The sequence below is a fragment of the Apiospora kogelbergensis genome, assembly GCF_038363985.1.
Source record: "Apiospora kogelbergensis strain CBS 113332 chromosome Unknown utg000006l_segment0_segment0, whole genome shotgun sequence".
NCBI classification, from domain to species: domain Eukaryota; kingdom Fungi; phylum Ascomycota; class Sordariomycetes; order Amphisphaeriales; family Apiosporaceae; genus Apiospora; species Apiospora kogelbergensis.
Window position 1 is genome coordinate 1,289,351 of NW_027117423.1, and position 15,660 is coordinate 1,305,010.

Below are 15,660 nucleotides of genomic sequence, written 5' to 3' on the forward strand. Positions count from 1 at the left end.
GTCTGGTGTGATGAGAATTGTTGAAGGCGAAGTGCAATAGGATGCAAGGTTGGGTTGTGGGCTAGCATTCACCAAGAGATGAGAGATGGATTGTGCTGCATGCAACTACTTGTACCCAGTGATTGGCTTAACCTCGATCCCTAGCCACGAAGTGCGGGTACAGCCAAACTGGTGGCAGCCTTAGGGCAAGTATCGCGGCTGGGCCAATACATCAGCATCGCCGAGGCGACAACTGCGTTACTCGATGTCGAGGTGCGTTCCTGAAACGCCAACAGATTCCTTTGCCCAGCGGAAACAAAGGCTACAGCTGGTATCGGGGACACCTGTTGGGGAAGCCATACTAGTGACTTATATATTCTGATATATGCTAATGCGGGCCTCTCATTCCCATTCACTGTTCACACTCTGCTATACCATCCAGCTATCGTCATGACGTTGCTTTGCTGGAGCATACAGACCTTATTACCCATTGAGTCGATAGATGGGTGATTCCCGCTGCAAGTAGTCCCAATTCGACGGCCTGGAGTACTGGGCAGCGTAGAGATGCGACGCTCTGTGACTATTTTAAAGACTTAACATTGAGAGGTGACTTGATCTGTCCAAATATTGTTTCTTTTCAGGATTATGCCAGCTCAGGGGTGAAAGGATCAAGCATAGCCCATAAATCTTCTAAAGTTTTGTTAATGATATTGAATCAAAATCCTTCATATCTGACGGAAGACAAAGTAACCTTTGTCTCTCTTTATCTAGCAGGATAGGTCCAACTGGGAGAACTAAGGACGTCGCCAGTATTCCCCCAGTCTAGTCATTATTCTATCAATTCGTCAGAAAGGAATTTCGTGGTCCGTCACTTCTTATTTGAGAGCAAATTCATTGTTAAGCGCTTGAGTTCTCCTCTGGCCCTGGATTACAGCAAGAGGAAGGGGAGAAGGGAGAAAAAAATGACATCTCGAATACCTACTTTCCGAATGGCAACGAGAACCAATATATTGAGTTAGACGAACCCCCTGTTGAACTGCGGTTCTTTCTACCGCAAACATTCCTGAGCAACCGAAACCCAAGGCTTTGCCATTTGCTCTTCTCAGCGCAGGTTTTGCTGGGAATCATCACATCTTTTGGCTCCATCATGTCTGTAGACCTCAATCAATGAAGCGCTACATGCCTGATAGGCCCATTACTGTCGGCGATACGCACATACCGAAGCGCCTTGGCGTCCCGATGTCCCAAAGTTATATGTGTGCCATTGGATCTGACTAAGATCCCGCTAGTGGTGCTGAAAGTAGGGATCGGCAAGTCAAACTCAACGACATGCGAACAGAAGCGTAATGGTCTAAGCAAATGAACGCAAAACTCTCACCTCCGGGATGGCGTTCTATTGAAAGCTATAATTTACGTTCAGTGTCACATTTTCCCTGGGCCGTTGAAATGACAGGCTTGGCGGAGATGTCCCACGATGCTACCGACGGCTCGTATCAATGGCATATAACACCTGGGAAGGTTGACAGTTTTGAGGACCCCAATACTACCATTCGAAAGGCCATGCCGGCATATTGTAGTGGACATACATACTCATACTATTGAGAAGGGCTTCAAGCCGTGTTTTCTGGCACCATTTCATGTGGGCTGACAATATTGAGCCCATGCATTATTGGGATAGGCAATGAACGTGGCATGGCCACATAGTGCACCAGAATTATGAAGGTTGAGGATTACACATAGTAGAGCATACCACGTCTCCCTCACCGAGTTAATGATGTTCCATTCGGGCTTCAGCTCTATCGAATCTTCCATCACAGTAAGGCCTCCCTGCATCACGAATCAGTTAGTTAAGTTATTGCCACGCCCTTCTACGCGAGGGCTCGTCCATCAACCTTGAGTTCACTAAAAGTGGCGTGCTATAATCGGTCATCATAATACTAATATTCTGATCTCATAAGTTAAGGTAAATTCAAATTATCTTTCCTCCGTACTCTTTGGCGTACGGCACATGCGAAGGCCCAATTCCCTCGTCTCCCAACTTCGATTGGTTGTCTTCAGTTTCTGCTCAAAATTGGCTCAATCGCAATTGGCCATGCCATTGTTTCTGGGGTTAGGAGCTATTCGTCCCTTGAACAATATCCTTGGGAGATTGTCCTCTTGATTCTCCCATCACAATCATCACCAAGTCCCACCTTTTTATTTTTCAATGCAACAAGCAGACTTGTTCTGACCTTCAACCACACATCAACCCTCCATCCTCTTTTTTCCTCTCGACTGAACTCATCCATCGTCTGCTTTGTATTTCTGCAGTTCAATTCCAATTCCCTCAAACACCGTCATCAGCACTTTTCAGATCCAGTCTCTGACCTGCTTCACGAAGACCCAACATCCACCGGATCTTTCAACATTGCGTGATCAAAAACCAAATTCAAAAGTCCACCCACATTTGAGTGCCAGGTAAGTTTTCTTTTCCTGGGTCACGCTCTCGTGGATGTTATCTCATTACTGACATTTACAATAGCATCATGTCTTCAATCCACATCGCCAAGACCCGCGCTATGATCCCCGGCACCCCCAAACCCACTCTTCCCTCCCAAGAAATTGCAAAGACGCTGCAGCCGCGGTCAGTTTCCAGCCCTGCCTCAGAATCAGCAACAATCTCTTTCAGCATCCAAGAGCAGGGAAGCGAAACTGTCACTATGATACACTTGTCAACTGGTGAGATTAACGACATCGGCTCCCGCCTAGCTGCTGCTCGAGCCAAAGGAGACCTCCCAACAACTCGCGCTCCTGACTACAATCTTGAGATCATGTACCAAGACTACCAGCGTCTCCTCTACCTTCAACGTATCCGTGGTGATATCAACCAGTCTGCCTCTGATGAGTACAATTCTGCGTGGGTTGAGGTCAATCGCGAGATTGCCCAGCGAGATATCCAATTTCGTCAACAGCAACAAGAGACTGAGACAAATCAACGTATGGAAAGCATTCGTGAGCATCTCAATGAACAAGTTCGCCAGCACAATGCTCGTCAAGCAGCCTACGAGGCAGTCACTACTGCTGTCCGCAACGGCCAAGCCCAAAATGTCGAGGCTTCAGTCGTCATGAACGAGATCCGTTCTGCTGTTCAAAGCATGGCTGGTACACAGACACACGGTGTCAATGTCGACAATGTCGATTCTGTCTTAGAGGAAGTGTTCTCCACTATTGAGACTGCTCTCCTTGACGCTGCTGGCCCTCTTCGCCTCACCAGCAACCGCCTTGACCAGAACAACGCCCGCTTTGGTGACCAGATCAACAATATGACAGCACAGGTTGGCGCCCTCAACAACAATGTTGGTGCGGTCTCCAACCATGTCTCTGCTCTTGGTGCTCTCATTCATTCTGTGAACACTATCAACAACTCGACCAACAGTCAGATGGGCCAGCTTGCAACCCAGGTCCATACCCTTCAGGACCTTCTCACCATGCTCCCAACATTGATTGAGGAAACAATCCAGCGCGATCTCGCTCAGTCAATACAAGCAGCAATGGGTCCTGCTCTCATCAGCGCTCTGACAACCGGCCTCAAGGGTGTTGCTCCTCTCCCGAGTAGCCCTGACGGTTGCGGCAAAAAGAAGAAGCGCAGTGGCATCATTGGATTCTTCATGCGAAGCCGGAAGGGTAGGACTGTTGATGCTGTCTAACAAACGACCATATTCAACACTCCATCGTTGGTATGGCTGACTGAAAGCCAGCGGATATTCGCTGCTGGACGTTCTGTTTCTAGTATATAACAGAGAGGCATCACTGGAAATGCAGACAGGATTTTGAAATGTCAAATGTTGTATATATGATCCAGAATTCAAGGGTCATAGCCAAACAGATTATATCGACGTGGCTTTATACGTAAAAAACTAGACAACTCTTCAAATCAAACTGGCCAACGGGATTCACATGATGGATCTCGTCTTTTAATCCCATATTCCCCAATATGCTTCGTGTTGTGTTTCTGAAATAAGGAAGCTCGTTGCCTGAGATGTGTAAACTTGCTCGATGACAACAATAATGTGATGCTGATATGGCGATCTTGACCTTTTTCATTTGCTCTCCTCTCTCGTTTCACCAATACTGCCTGGAAACACCCCAAAGAATGATTCCTGCTCTCTGCAAACATGGAATCAACTCATGTCTCGTCTTTCCAACGATGTTTCAATTTGGTTATAATTTAGACAGACTCGGTCAAGGCTTTCCATCCAAATTGCACACATCGAAAGACAGAAGTATCATTCTTCAAGTAAGCCAGATTGATATGCATACGTTCATAATTATGCAGCTTAGGTGTATCCCGTAGTATAAGCTTGACCTCAGAGGCTTGATGTGTTTCGCAGTCCTCCCTCGGCCGGCAATGTTGCAGGCACCGAAACGGTGGTTCTATCGATAGTCGGGTGTCATGATGTGGCGTTATAGCTTCGTAATCTCGCTAATACCTGATAATTAGCGCATGACAGTAATATAAAGTGAGGAGTTGTGCTCGTCACTGTTCCATGGCTTCAGATTTTCAAAGCAAGCGTGCTCTCTGTTGCGAACGCTTGACGTTTGGATCTTATGAACTAGATAGAATGAATCTGTTCCGACGTAGATTCCATATTGAATCGATGCTTCTGACTTTCCATATCTCTATCCTAGAGCAGTCTGAGCCATGTCACTGTCAGGTGGTTTGACAGGCTGTATCTCACTCTACATTGACTAACGTATTTGATGTTCATAATAGGTCCAGCAATGCCAATCCTGGAGTTTACTTTCCCATCGTCATCTGTCTATGTTTGGTCAACGCTACTCTGGGTGGTTGGAGTGGGTGAGCGCGAGATTCCACCAGGTCGATACTCAGGTGTCATAACTGCACATCTTACGGGAGACAGTGATATGAGGTCTTTTGGAACGTCTAGACTTCGAGCACTGCGGCATCTGGGGACTCAAAGCGAGCTCCCCAAATAAAGTAACGTCGTATGTCACTTCGACGAACTTCTTCGTTTTGTGCAGGTGACGATTTCACTTGAAGACAAACAAGCAAGCCCTAGATATCACACACGAAGCAATATGGTCAATTTTTACGGTCAATGTCGCAGCGCAGACGGATACAGGTGTCAAAATATTTCACAGGACCAGTATTCAAATTCTGAAAGCAATATTTATTACAGTCATCATCTTTACTCTCTCGTCATGATACCGACAGTTCTAATGCAAGTGCAATTCAAAATCATCTTCTTCCGAAAGCCTGGGTCTTCATTCACTACGTGCTTCCCTTGCCATGGTTCTTGTCCAGGTGATTATGACTTGAAAATACCACCAGATCAAATTGATACTCGCTGATCTGGCCCCACGCGTGGGTAATCTGTGTGAACTGGCTGCCCTAACATGCTACATTCAATCGAAATCAGTCAGGGCTAGTCCCGGAAGGGACGAACAATCAGCAACCCAGGTGTTTACAGGGCATTTCTGCTGATCCCCCGTAGTAGGTAGTACACGGGCCGAAGCGGGTCCTCCTCGTCGGAGCACATGGACGAACAATGACAGACCCGCTTCGGCCGACTATAATCGCTAAACTCACCACCAAAACAATCAAATCTCGAGCCTTGCTAATCAGCAATCGGCGAGTCGCTGATTCAGTTCTCCCAATTAGTATTTAATCATACCTTCCACCACTCCAAGATTTGTGAACAACACTTCCCTCTCAACTTTTTCTGACCAAAGCATCAGGAAAATCCTCATCTGTCATCACAACTCTACCACTTCTTGGGTTGCAATCATCAGACAAGTCATCTACTGTTGCATCACCATCATCACTCAACACCATCCTCTCTTCACATCTTTTGTTGCCGTCACCACCTTCTGCTGTTGCAACATCTCTTGTGTCGCAGTCAACGCATCACGTCATCATATCCTACCTTTGGTACGTGTTTCCATCAAACAGTAAGTCAAGCACCCTCGCTCTTCATCTCTGTGCCCTTTCCTGTCACCCGACACAATATTCCTACTCCCATGCTGCCCCAACTATCTGTGCCGGATCCTTCAACCACATCATCTTTGATCACCAAACCAAACTACACACAACCCCATTGCACCTTGAAACGTTACCAGGAGCTCCATCTGCACTTCGGACTCCTTGGAAACCTCACAAGCGCCTCTTTTCATGAGCTGTTCTGTCATTTACATCCACCCAAATCGAGTTTGTCTGTCAGCCCTGACGGCAGACTTGTTTCCATTCAAATCCGTCATCTCTGTTCAGAAATTTCATCTTGACGCCGACAGTTCAACATCTGCTTTGCGATCATATTTTCACATGAAGCCCTAACCCTGGTTCATTCACATCCTCATTCGTCGGCTCTCACCTCACTTCTCTTCGCTGTACTGACACATGTTCGCTTCTCCAGCTCTCTTGCTTTGAGTCACGGAAACAACCACACCACACCATCATCAACTTCGGTTCATCATCATCAACTTTGATTCATCATCATCACTGTTGCTCCATCATCTAGAGGCAAACACCTCATCCTCGTCTCCGACGACATCCGTAGCTCATTGCTTCAGGTAAGCCAACCTCATCAGTCCGTCCCATCATCACATCCATCCCATCATCACATCCATCCCATCATCACATCCATCCCATCATCACATCCATCCCATCATCACATCCATCATCCACGTCCAACACAGTCGTTCCACTCGGATTTTATATACTGACCTGCCCTTCTGTGACCCACAGACTACGCTACCACATACATCCCCATTCCAGTCTCGTCTGTACGAACATTGTCACACAATGCCTGCCAGACGTAGCACGGCTGGCCGCGATGCCCAGAAAGCCGCAGTTGCTGCCAAACGCGCCGCGAAGCGTTCCTCGCCTTCAGATGATTCTGTCGCTAGTAGCAGCAAGCGCGCCAAGATCGACGGTGATACTATCGTCGTGGCCACTCCTCATAGTCACCAGGATGATGACGCTGAGTGGGAGGAGGCAGACGACGAAGTCAACAACTCCGCCATGGCCGGTAACAAGCCCGAGGGCAGTAAGCGAGACTCTAAAGGCAAGGGCAAGGCCCCGGCTGGTGCCAAGTCGACCAGAGGCCGGCAGGCCAAGAAGCCTTCACCCGCTGGCAGGCACATCCATTGGAACTCCAACCCCAAACGCTACCCATTCCTTCCGAATAGCTTCAAATGGGTTTCCAACTCGAAGGGCAAGGAAGCTCGTAAGACCATCAATTGGCGGTGTGAGTAACTCTTTCGTCTCTTCTCGTCTCATTTTGCACGTTTCGTTGCTGACAGTCTATTACAGCTGAGCGCATGTACGAAAAGGCGTTCTTGATCACCTGTTACGAGGTTGAGAAGAAGGGAGTCGAGCTCCCCTGGGCTGCGATTGCCCACCGCCTTGACCCTGGCACCACCGGTGAAGCCGTCAAACAGGCTGTGGCGCGTCTGCACCAGACACTTCTAGCCGAGGGGCATATGGTCCCTCCTGAGACGGCGCTTAAAGACAATTGGACCCGCGGCCTCACTCGGCTCTACCCCGACAGCTTTCACGACGATGACATCCTATACTGCCGACCTGTTGGTTGGCTCGAGGATCTGGAGCATCTGACGGAGAAGAAGCCATCAGCCGACCGCCTGACCTTCAACGGAACTCACAAGTTCTCTATTCAGTACAGCAGAAATGCTGCTGAAATTCCTGATGAGTGGAAATCTGATCGCAGCCAGCGTCAGGGCGAAGTGCGTCTGAGCTCGAAGGAAGTCATCGCACAGGCCAATGCCCTCGCTGATGCAGAGAGAGAGGATTTCAGCGAAGTTGGCGAGGACGCTGATGCTTTCGAAGAAGTTGTCGATGCTTCCCAGGAAGATGCCTCTGCCTCCGAGGAGGACGAGAATTTCGAGGAGGACGAGGATTTCGAGGAGTTCGACGAACTCGGTGACGACTTGAACGTCCCTGCTGATAGCGAGACGGTAAGTTAACAGATTATCAAGGCCCAAAACAACTACTAATCAACTACAGATGGGTGCCTCTGCACCGAGCCAGACAATCGGCTCTTCGCCTCATCTATCCCAACAACACGCCAATTCTAGCAACAACAGACAGTATGAAGGCAGCCTGGTCAACATGAGCAACATTGACCCAAGATTGCTTGGCGTCCCCATGCCGCAGCAACACCTCTCTGTTGATGCCAACACCGGTTACCCACCCCACGGCGTCCACTCACGTGCTTCTTCGCAAGGTCGTCCCATGGTCTAGAACTCCAACGACCCAGAGTTTATGCATTATGAGTCGATGCTTCATGAATATGATGACGCCATGGACGGTCTAAACAACGCGAACCCTTATCATGGACATGGACATGGATATGTGAATCCCCATCAGGGCGTCACTTATCCCAGACCAGTGGACAACAATGTGCCACAGCATATGTACCCGCAGGCGGCTTTCCACACAGGTCCCATTCCCGGCTTTTCGTCGAACAGCACTTCACAGGGCAGTCCTGCTGCAGCCGGTCAGACCACCAAAGCCCACCCAGGGCTGAAGACCGCTGCTGCCGGTGACCTCACTCTGCCTTCAATGGGCTATCATGATGGAATTGTTTGTAAGCTGAACATCCTGTCGAGACTCTGTGGTTATTGGTATGGTACGTGTTGCTAACTTTCATGTGAACAGGAGAATGCGATGTTCCCCTACGCGAACTGAGCGCGTATGATATGGATGGACACTTGTATAACAAGACGTCCCTTGGTTATACTGATAACCCCAATTTTGTCAACCTCTGCCCATTCCGCCTTTGCTTTTGGCTGCACTCGCACTTGCATCTTGCAGTTGCGCAGCACACACCCACATTCTGGATAAAGAGGACCTCGACAAAATTGCACACACGTACGCTATGGATGGCTGCACAGATCTGATACTTGGCCTTTGTTTAGGAGCGGAGGACTCGGTAGGGGGAGGAGGATACTGAGGGCCGATGATACTCGTTTTCTCGGAGGTTTTGAGCTTGGCTATTGCATTTGCCTGAGCACAATCGATATGAATCATCAGCGTGTTTTGCCTTGTTTTGCCTTGTTTTGTTTTGTTTTGTTTTGTTTTGTTTTGTTTAATCGTTGTTTGATTTCTTCTTATTTGCGACTTTGCATCGTGTTGTTACCTTGCACATATTCGTGTGTTATCTGATGATACAGGCCTTGTATCTCCAAATTAGTTGATTTGCATATAACATACCAAAGTTGTTGGATTCAGAATGGAGATATTACTTGACAACCCATTTGTTGTCGAGTGGAAATTTCACTCCCAAACCTCGCGGTAGTTGTGGCAAGCCCACCAAAACATTCATCGCAGTGTATGGACCCAGACGATTTAGCTTTGAAGACTGGCAAACGTCAAATACATTGACATTGCCCAACTGCTATCATAAAATGCATGCAATTCGAAGGCGGCATGGAAAGCATCGCGGCTTGGATGAATGCGCTCAGATCAAACCGCAGATTGAGCATAATAACGGCAATCCACGCGCCTCCACGGCCCTGCTGCCAAGATGTTTAAACTGGCAACCGGAGGCCAAGCCTACTCACGAGCTATGGCGCAGACAACACAAATTACATTGGGCGTGGATTAGCAGCAATTGCTTGAAGGTTGTATTGGTGGCCCCTTGGCTATTTCTGGTTCTAAGGGACGGACTGGCATCCATCATCTGTTTGCGTGGCGTACTGGAACACATACACTTAGACATGCTTGCCTGCATATATAGCCACCGTGGTGACGCTTCGGATCAGATTCGACCCAGCTGCCAGCCCATCTTGTTCTATCGGGTGAGATGGCCGGCACCATCCAGGCTTGGCTCCGTGTGGTCGACAACGTGCTGTCACTAGGCCTAGCTGTCACCCCTCCCCCTTTCTCGATTGGGCAATGCTCAGTATTAAGGTTCAAGACATTCATAATATCAGAGACATGCTGACTTTGAATGTCTCAGAATAATTTCCCAGCGTGCGCACATCTCCAGCCAGACCACTTCAAAGGTATTGTCGTAGGCAAGTGTTTTCTTGTTGCCATCCAGCTATGGCATCCGACGGTATCCTGCTCACTCATGGGGCTGTCGTATGACCTCTTGCTCAGAATAATCGCAGGCGCTTTCGCTTCTCTCGTTTCAACCCATTTTTCTTTTCCTCTAAAATCTTTCATTATCATCCCGAACACCTTTAGCTACTATGGCACCACCAGCGGTCCTCCTTCAGCTGGTCTTCCTTGTGGTCTATTCAGTCACAGTCACGGCGATCCCTCCGTCTCGAAAGTCACTTCGGCTTTTGAGCACTTTTGTGTTGACATATGTGACTTACCTGACCCAGGAGGAGTTAATGCAATCTTGTCCAGTACCTCAGTGGCGGGGCCTTATGATCTCCCTGCTTTGGATACAGATGCTGAGCGCATTCGAACTGATCATCGCGGTTTCTTACGCGGGTTCATATGGAGTCTTACAGAGTGTGTCACTGCTCTGGAATCTTCGCAGAATTGGCACGCGGTGGGATGTGACCAAGGATTCTCAGAAGCCGTTTCCGTCAAAGCAGCTTCCTAGAGCCTCTTTCCTCTCATCACTCCAGACCCAGATTATATTTACCTGCGTCGCGTACTTGCTGCTTGATCTGACCGCCTCGGCCCCTCAGCCACCGGCCATGCTCCTCCAGCCATCCAAACAGGCGCTGTGGAAAGGCGTCTTTGAGCTTTCTCTCCCCGACGCCGCGTTCCGGTTCATCGGATCTGTCGGGTTCTACGTCAGCACCGCCATTCTGCTCTCTGTCGTACACAGCACTGTAGTGGCCATGGGCGCGGTACTAAACTGGTGGGACTTTGACAGCTGTGTGCCTCTTTTCGGCTCCGTCAGTGAGGCATACACGGTTCGAAAGTTCTGGGGGTAAGTCTAGACCAGGAAATAGGCCAGTTTGTCACGGCAAATAGCTAACCCTACTCGGGGCCTACAGCTCGGTGTGGCATCAATGTCTCCGCCGACTCCTTACTGGACCCGCGGATTTGATTTCGGACTCGATCTTACGCATCCCACGGGGAACCCTTCTTTCACGATATTCACGACTGCTATTAGCCTTCACCATCTCCGGCGCGCTCCACCATGCCGGCGACATTGCCGTAGGCGTGCGTCCCCAGGATGCGGGCGGAGGTCGCTTCTTTATCCTACAGGGACTAGTCATTATGTTGGAAGACTTTGTCCAACATATAGTCGCCACAAACAGCAGTTTGGCTCGCAATAGCCCGGCGCGGGATCAGATATTCAAGAGGATCGGCTTCGTCTGGGTTCTGTGTGTTATGGCCTGGTCGACTCCCACCTGGTTCTACCCCATGCAACGACTGGGGATAGACCCGGCAGCCCTCCTGCCGTTCCGGGTCATACCCCGAGTAGGCGCTTTGATTGGGTAATGGCTGCCCAATTCCTGAATATTGACCGTATCAGGGGCCTCCAGGACATTCGTTGGTCTGCTACCTCTGGGGCCACTACCACCGACCGGCTCGGAAAGTAAATGCGATGCTTGTACAACCATACTGAGTCAACATGGTACTTCTCATTACTTTTTATACAATGATCGTTGGCGGTAATCCTACCAGGAACTTGGATGCGGTGCTGAACACTTGCTGCGGCCAGGTCAAATGCATTCAGGGGTAATAGATCTTATTGTCTCCACTTTATTAGCCAAATCCGTCTAAAAGGGGCTATCGAGACTAGTTCTGAACGATGTTGCACATAACTCAGGACAGGAAGGCGTATTTGCAGCCAAAGCGTCGTTGTGTAGGATGCTCGCGTAGAACCAGATATACCCATATGAGTAGTCTAGGTGAAGAAAGGTTCATCTCCAGAAGAGAGCATGCGGCATGCTCAAAGCCAAAGCGTCACTTTGAAGAGAACCCGAGCTACCGGGGCGGGGTCGCCGTACCAAGGGATATTTCCGTCCTTCTTCCAGGGCCTGAAAGTCTCATCGTCGAGCTGCTTACGCCTGTTGAATTTGGCCTATGTCAAGAAGGTACCGGGCTTGTCTTGATTGAAATTCTCAAGCTTGTTCGACTGAAACTGGGTATTGCTCCAATCAGTACCTGTCAAGACAAAGTCAGTACTGATCGAACAACATTCATCTGCGTGAAAGATGGACCACTGAGCTAGTGGATTAACCGTCCCAATCTTCTGTTAAGAAGTGCCCAAAAGGGCATGCTGAAAGGCTAGTCCGATGAGTTTACTTACCGGATCCAGATTAGGAAAAGGCGAGTTAGCCATATAGACGGAACGAATTGGTCCATGGCCAATGAGATCCTGGTTCATGGCGAAACACAACTCTGCCGTGGTGCAGGTAGCTGGTCACGATGGTGTTGTAGGATCGGATACTGTGTGGAAAGCCTTCTTCTGCAGTGTTTTGCGTATACTGGACTAGCTTGGTATCAGCCATCAGATAATATTGGGAAGCGAGCGTAATCTTACCTGAGTGAGTCAACCCTTGTTCAGGGAGCCGCATGATGTGGTAAACCATGATCAGGACTACGACGCCATAAACGGTGTCACTATGAGTCTTTGTCGGTAGAGCTGGGAAGTGCGGATGATGAATAGGACGTACGGAGCTGCAGTAGCTGTTCGTTTGACGTCCTATCTTCGTCTGCCTGGACTTCTTGTCGTCTTTTTCTATCCGTGGCCGCATCGCACATCTTGATCTTGACCGTCGGCTGTTAGTGCTGGTTGCTTCTGGGACTTCTCTGGGAGAGAAAGGCGTTTGACGAAGCAGACCCTGAGTAATAGACTATCCGGTTCAACCTCTCGTCGTCAATATTCCAGTTCCAGCCGAAACTCACGTACGAGATGCTGTATTTCAGAGACTTGTTTCGCCCAGGACCCCAGTCTGTATGTGGGAGCAATGGATACATTGTTTCGAGAATGTCGCATCGATGATACCTATCTACCGTTGTATCTCCAGGGGGAGATAGAAATGCAGCTAGATATCATCGACGGGACATTTCGGAAACAATATACACATCGCTTCCGCTCGCTCCTATTGAAATGGAGAATGGGTAGCTTGACGGATGGAAATGCTCGGAAGATAACAGATGTATCATAGGATCATGGACAACATGCGATTGATTGCTTATAGAGACTGCTTGAAAAATGAGTTAGCTGTTGGCTAGAAACATGAAGATGCAGAACCAGGAAGGGAGAATAGTTGAAGGATGAAAGAAGTGCGCGGCCTACTAAGCATAGAAATTACTGTGGTATCCTCGGGAAATCTACAGTGAGACTTCTCGGGGCATGGCTGTGGATTCTTCAGAGCCCAAGACACTAAAGAAAGAAAAGACCAGGGAAGAGCACTTGCGTGGCTGACCTCTTTCTGTTTCTGTTTCTTCTTCGATGCCAAGCCAGTATTGCTTGATATGATGACGTGTCCGCGTATTCAGGAACATCAAAAGGAGGAAAAGATAGAAGGCCCAGAAGACATAGCAAGGTAACAGAAAATATCAGCTGTGACTCCCTGAAAATAGAATGCATTGGCCACATTTGTTCCGGCCAAGAATTGCGAGTGTTGAGTGTCCAGGAAGATCCATCTTGATGCGCAGGAAGTCAGACGAAAGTGAGAGTGCTTCTTTCAAGGAAAGAGGGGAGCTGGAAACACTTGAAGGAAGGATAGAGTATTGGCTGGCGGGAACAGACAAGTGGAAGAGTGGCTGGCGGAAGGAGTGGAGGATGAGGACAAGGGAGGAGTGAGGTAATCGTACCTACCCCCCAGGGTGAGAACCACTTACCGGATACAGGGCAGATATCTGATTACTGATTAACAGGAGTATGATCTCTCATATTTCACTTCATGACATCAGTGACTTCGCATCGTGAATAGCTGCTGTTGATTTGTTGGGACCTAGCCTTGGAACCTCCGCCAAGAATCAGGCCTGATAGTAATCAACAAAGGCAACGTGCAACACGTACTTTACCAACCGTTTTTTTTACCCTGTCTGCCACTTGCTACCTTCTAGATCATTTCGCAGACCACTCGGAGTAGCATAAAACATATAATAACGTCAAGTGGCCGAGATATAGGGCATGGGTTATATAATCCCAACAACCTCATAATACGTTCGTGTGGCTGTAGACTCGCACAGAGTGCGGACCCTAACATACCTGTATGAGATACATACGCTTACCGTGCACCAGAATGGCAGACTAAAAGCAAAGTGATCTTGAATCGGAGGGTATAGTTGTTGAGTATCGGGAAGCTATGAGAATGTGATTTACGCCATAACAGCAACGACGAGGCAGCGGGACAGTGAGCTTTGCTTAGCACCTGAATGTCATTAACATTAGTGGTACTCGATAATGGATAGTTGGGGGAGGAGCAGCTAGGTAGGTCCATGTGGACAAGGCAAAATCACGGTCTGATCCCTCCTACAATTTAGGGCAACTTAATCAAGTCACTCGCAGCCAAACCATACAAACTCAGGATAAAGTCTTGACAAGCTTCTGTCCAACAACAGATAAGTACCTTCCTAGAGATTCATTATATCTTTTAAATGGTGTGACTGACATGTAGCCTCTTGGCAAGACCGTATAACTAATAAAAGGGCTTTCACCCCATGCACACAACTATATGTACTAATTTATGGTAGACTTGACAGTCAACAAGGTCGAGGCATAATGAATTTGATTATCCATACTTCAGAGATCAGCTTGGTCAGATACTGTGGAGGTTGAAAAGGTGAAGTGACACCGTTATGGCAGCTCGAGAACTTGACACGTGATCTAACACATAGCCAATGTACTCGCAATACTTGTAAGGGCTGGCTTTGGTCTTGCCATAAATGTTTACCGGGAAAGGGCATGCGCCAACATGAAGCCCGAAGCTGTTTGATCTGGGGAAGAGATATGTCCAGGGAATATTCTCTCTGCACAATTCTAGGAGCACATTCTCTTCAAGTAACACTCCCCGAAAATGGACAAAGACATCTGCTAACGTTCCCTAAACTGACGTTGTGCAATCGTTCCGGATGTTTGTGCACAGCGGATATGTGCTTGCTATACTCAGCGGGGGTATATATCTCGGGGCGTGTTTCGAAATGTTACGGGATGTAGAAAGCGATTGCGGAGCACGATGCCGAAACCAATGCCGAATCTGGGGCCGAAATCGCGGAGGTTGTGTTATTTTTTCGGTGTTGAGCTTAGAGCGCTGTTCAGTTGTCTCCACGGCCGCGGTGTTGACTGTTATTGGTATATTTACGCAGCACCAACAACATCGGACCAAAATGGTAAATATGGTACTCAACTAATCATTGGTCTGATGATTCTCCGACAGGGAGACCAAGTAAGTTTATCCAGAAAGTATTCGTAGGACAGGGAGCCCAGCTCGTTTAAGATCAATATGCTTGTTTCCCGCAATCTTGACGTGGTTGTTGTGGCCCCTTATTGCCGTCGTCAATTGGTGCATGGTGTACAGAGTATGTGTTACTGGGGCAGTCAATTTTTCAGGCGGCAGGTCAGAGCGTTCAGGAGGGCGCGTGTGCACCTTCAGCGCTAATTGTTGGCGCCAAACTCGCGCTATCCCGCCTGTAGCGTTGTGAACTTGGTGGGGTTGGGGAGGCATTCCACGTGGAAGTTATCTCGGCAGGAAAACGAAACGTCGTATTTACGTCTGAAGGCTAAGGCT

At 48.5% G+C, this 15,660-nt stretch overlaps 4 protein-coding genes across 4 annotated transcripts; 3 read left to right on the forward strand and 1 right to left on the reverse strand.

The window, feature by feature from the left end:
* Positions 1–2,504: 2,504 nt before the first annotated feature.
* PG998_009255 (uncharacterized protein) lies at positions 2,505–3,665 on the forward strand (the record flags this gene model as incomplete). Its single annotated transcript, XM_066876071.1, has 1 exon — positions 2,505–3,665. The coding sequence occupies one exon, from the start codon at positions 2,505–2,507 to the stop codon at positions 3,663–3,665; it is 1,161 nt and encodes a 386-aa protein (XP_066728227.1).
* Positions 3,666–7,608: 3,943 nt separating this feature from the next.
* On the reverse strand, positions 7,609–8,232 carry PG998_009256 (uncharacterized protein; the record flags this gene model as incomplete). The annotated part of the gene is made up of 2 exons (XM_066876072.1): positions 7,609–7,985; positions 8,208–8,232. 2 exons carry the CDS (start codon positions 8,230–8,232, stop codon positions 7,609–7,611), a joined length of 402 nt encoding a protein of 133 aa, XP_066728228.1.
* Positions 8,233–8,330: 98 nt separating this feature from the next.
* PG998_009257 (uncharacterized protein) lies at positions 8,331–8,686 on the forward strand (the record flags this gene model as incomplete). The annotated part of the gene is made up of 3 exons (XM_066876073.1): positions 8,331–8,350; positions 8,383–8,581; positions 8,657–8,686. The coding sequence occupies 3 exons, from the start codon at positions 8,331–8,333 to the stop codon at positions 8,684–8,686; spliced, it is 249 nt and encodes an 82-aa protein (XP_066728229.1).
* A 1,691-nt stretch (positions 8,687–10,377) lies between these two features.
* Positions 10,378–11,413, forward strand: PG998_009258 (uncharacterized protein; the record flags this gene model as incomplete). Its single annotated transcript, XM_066876074.1, has 2 exons — positions 10,378–10,895; positions 10,963–11,413. The coding sequence occupies 2 exons, from the start codon at positions 10,378–10,380 to the stop codon at positions 11,411–11,413; spliced, it is 969 nt and encodes a 322-aa protein (XP_066728230.1).
* Positions 11,414–15,660: the final 4,247 nt, after the last annotated feature.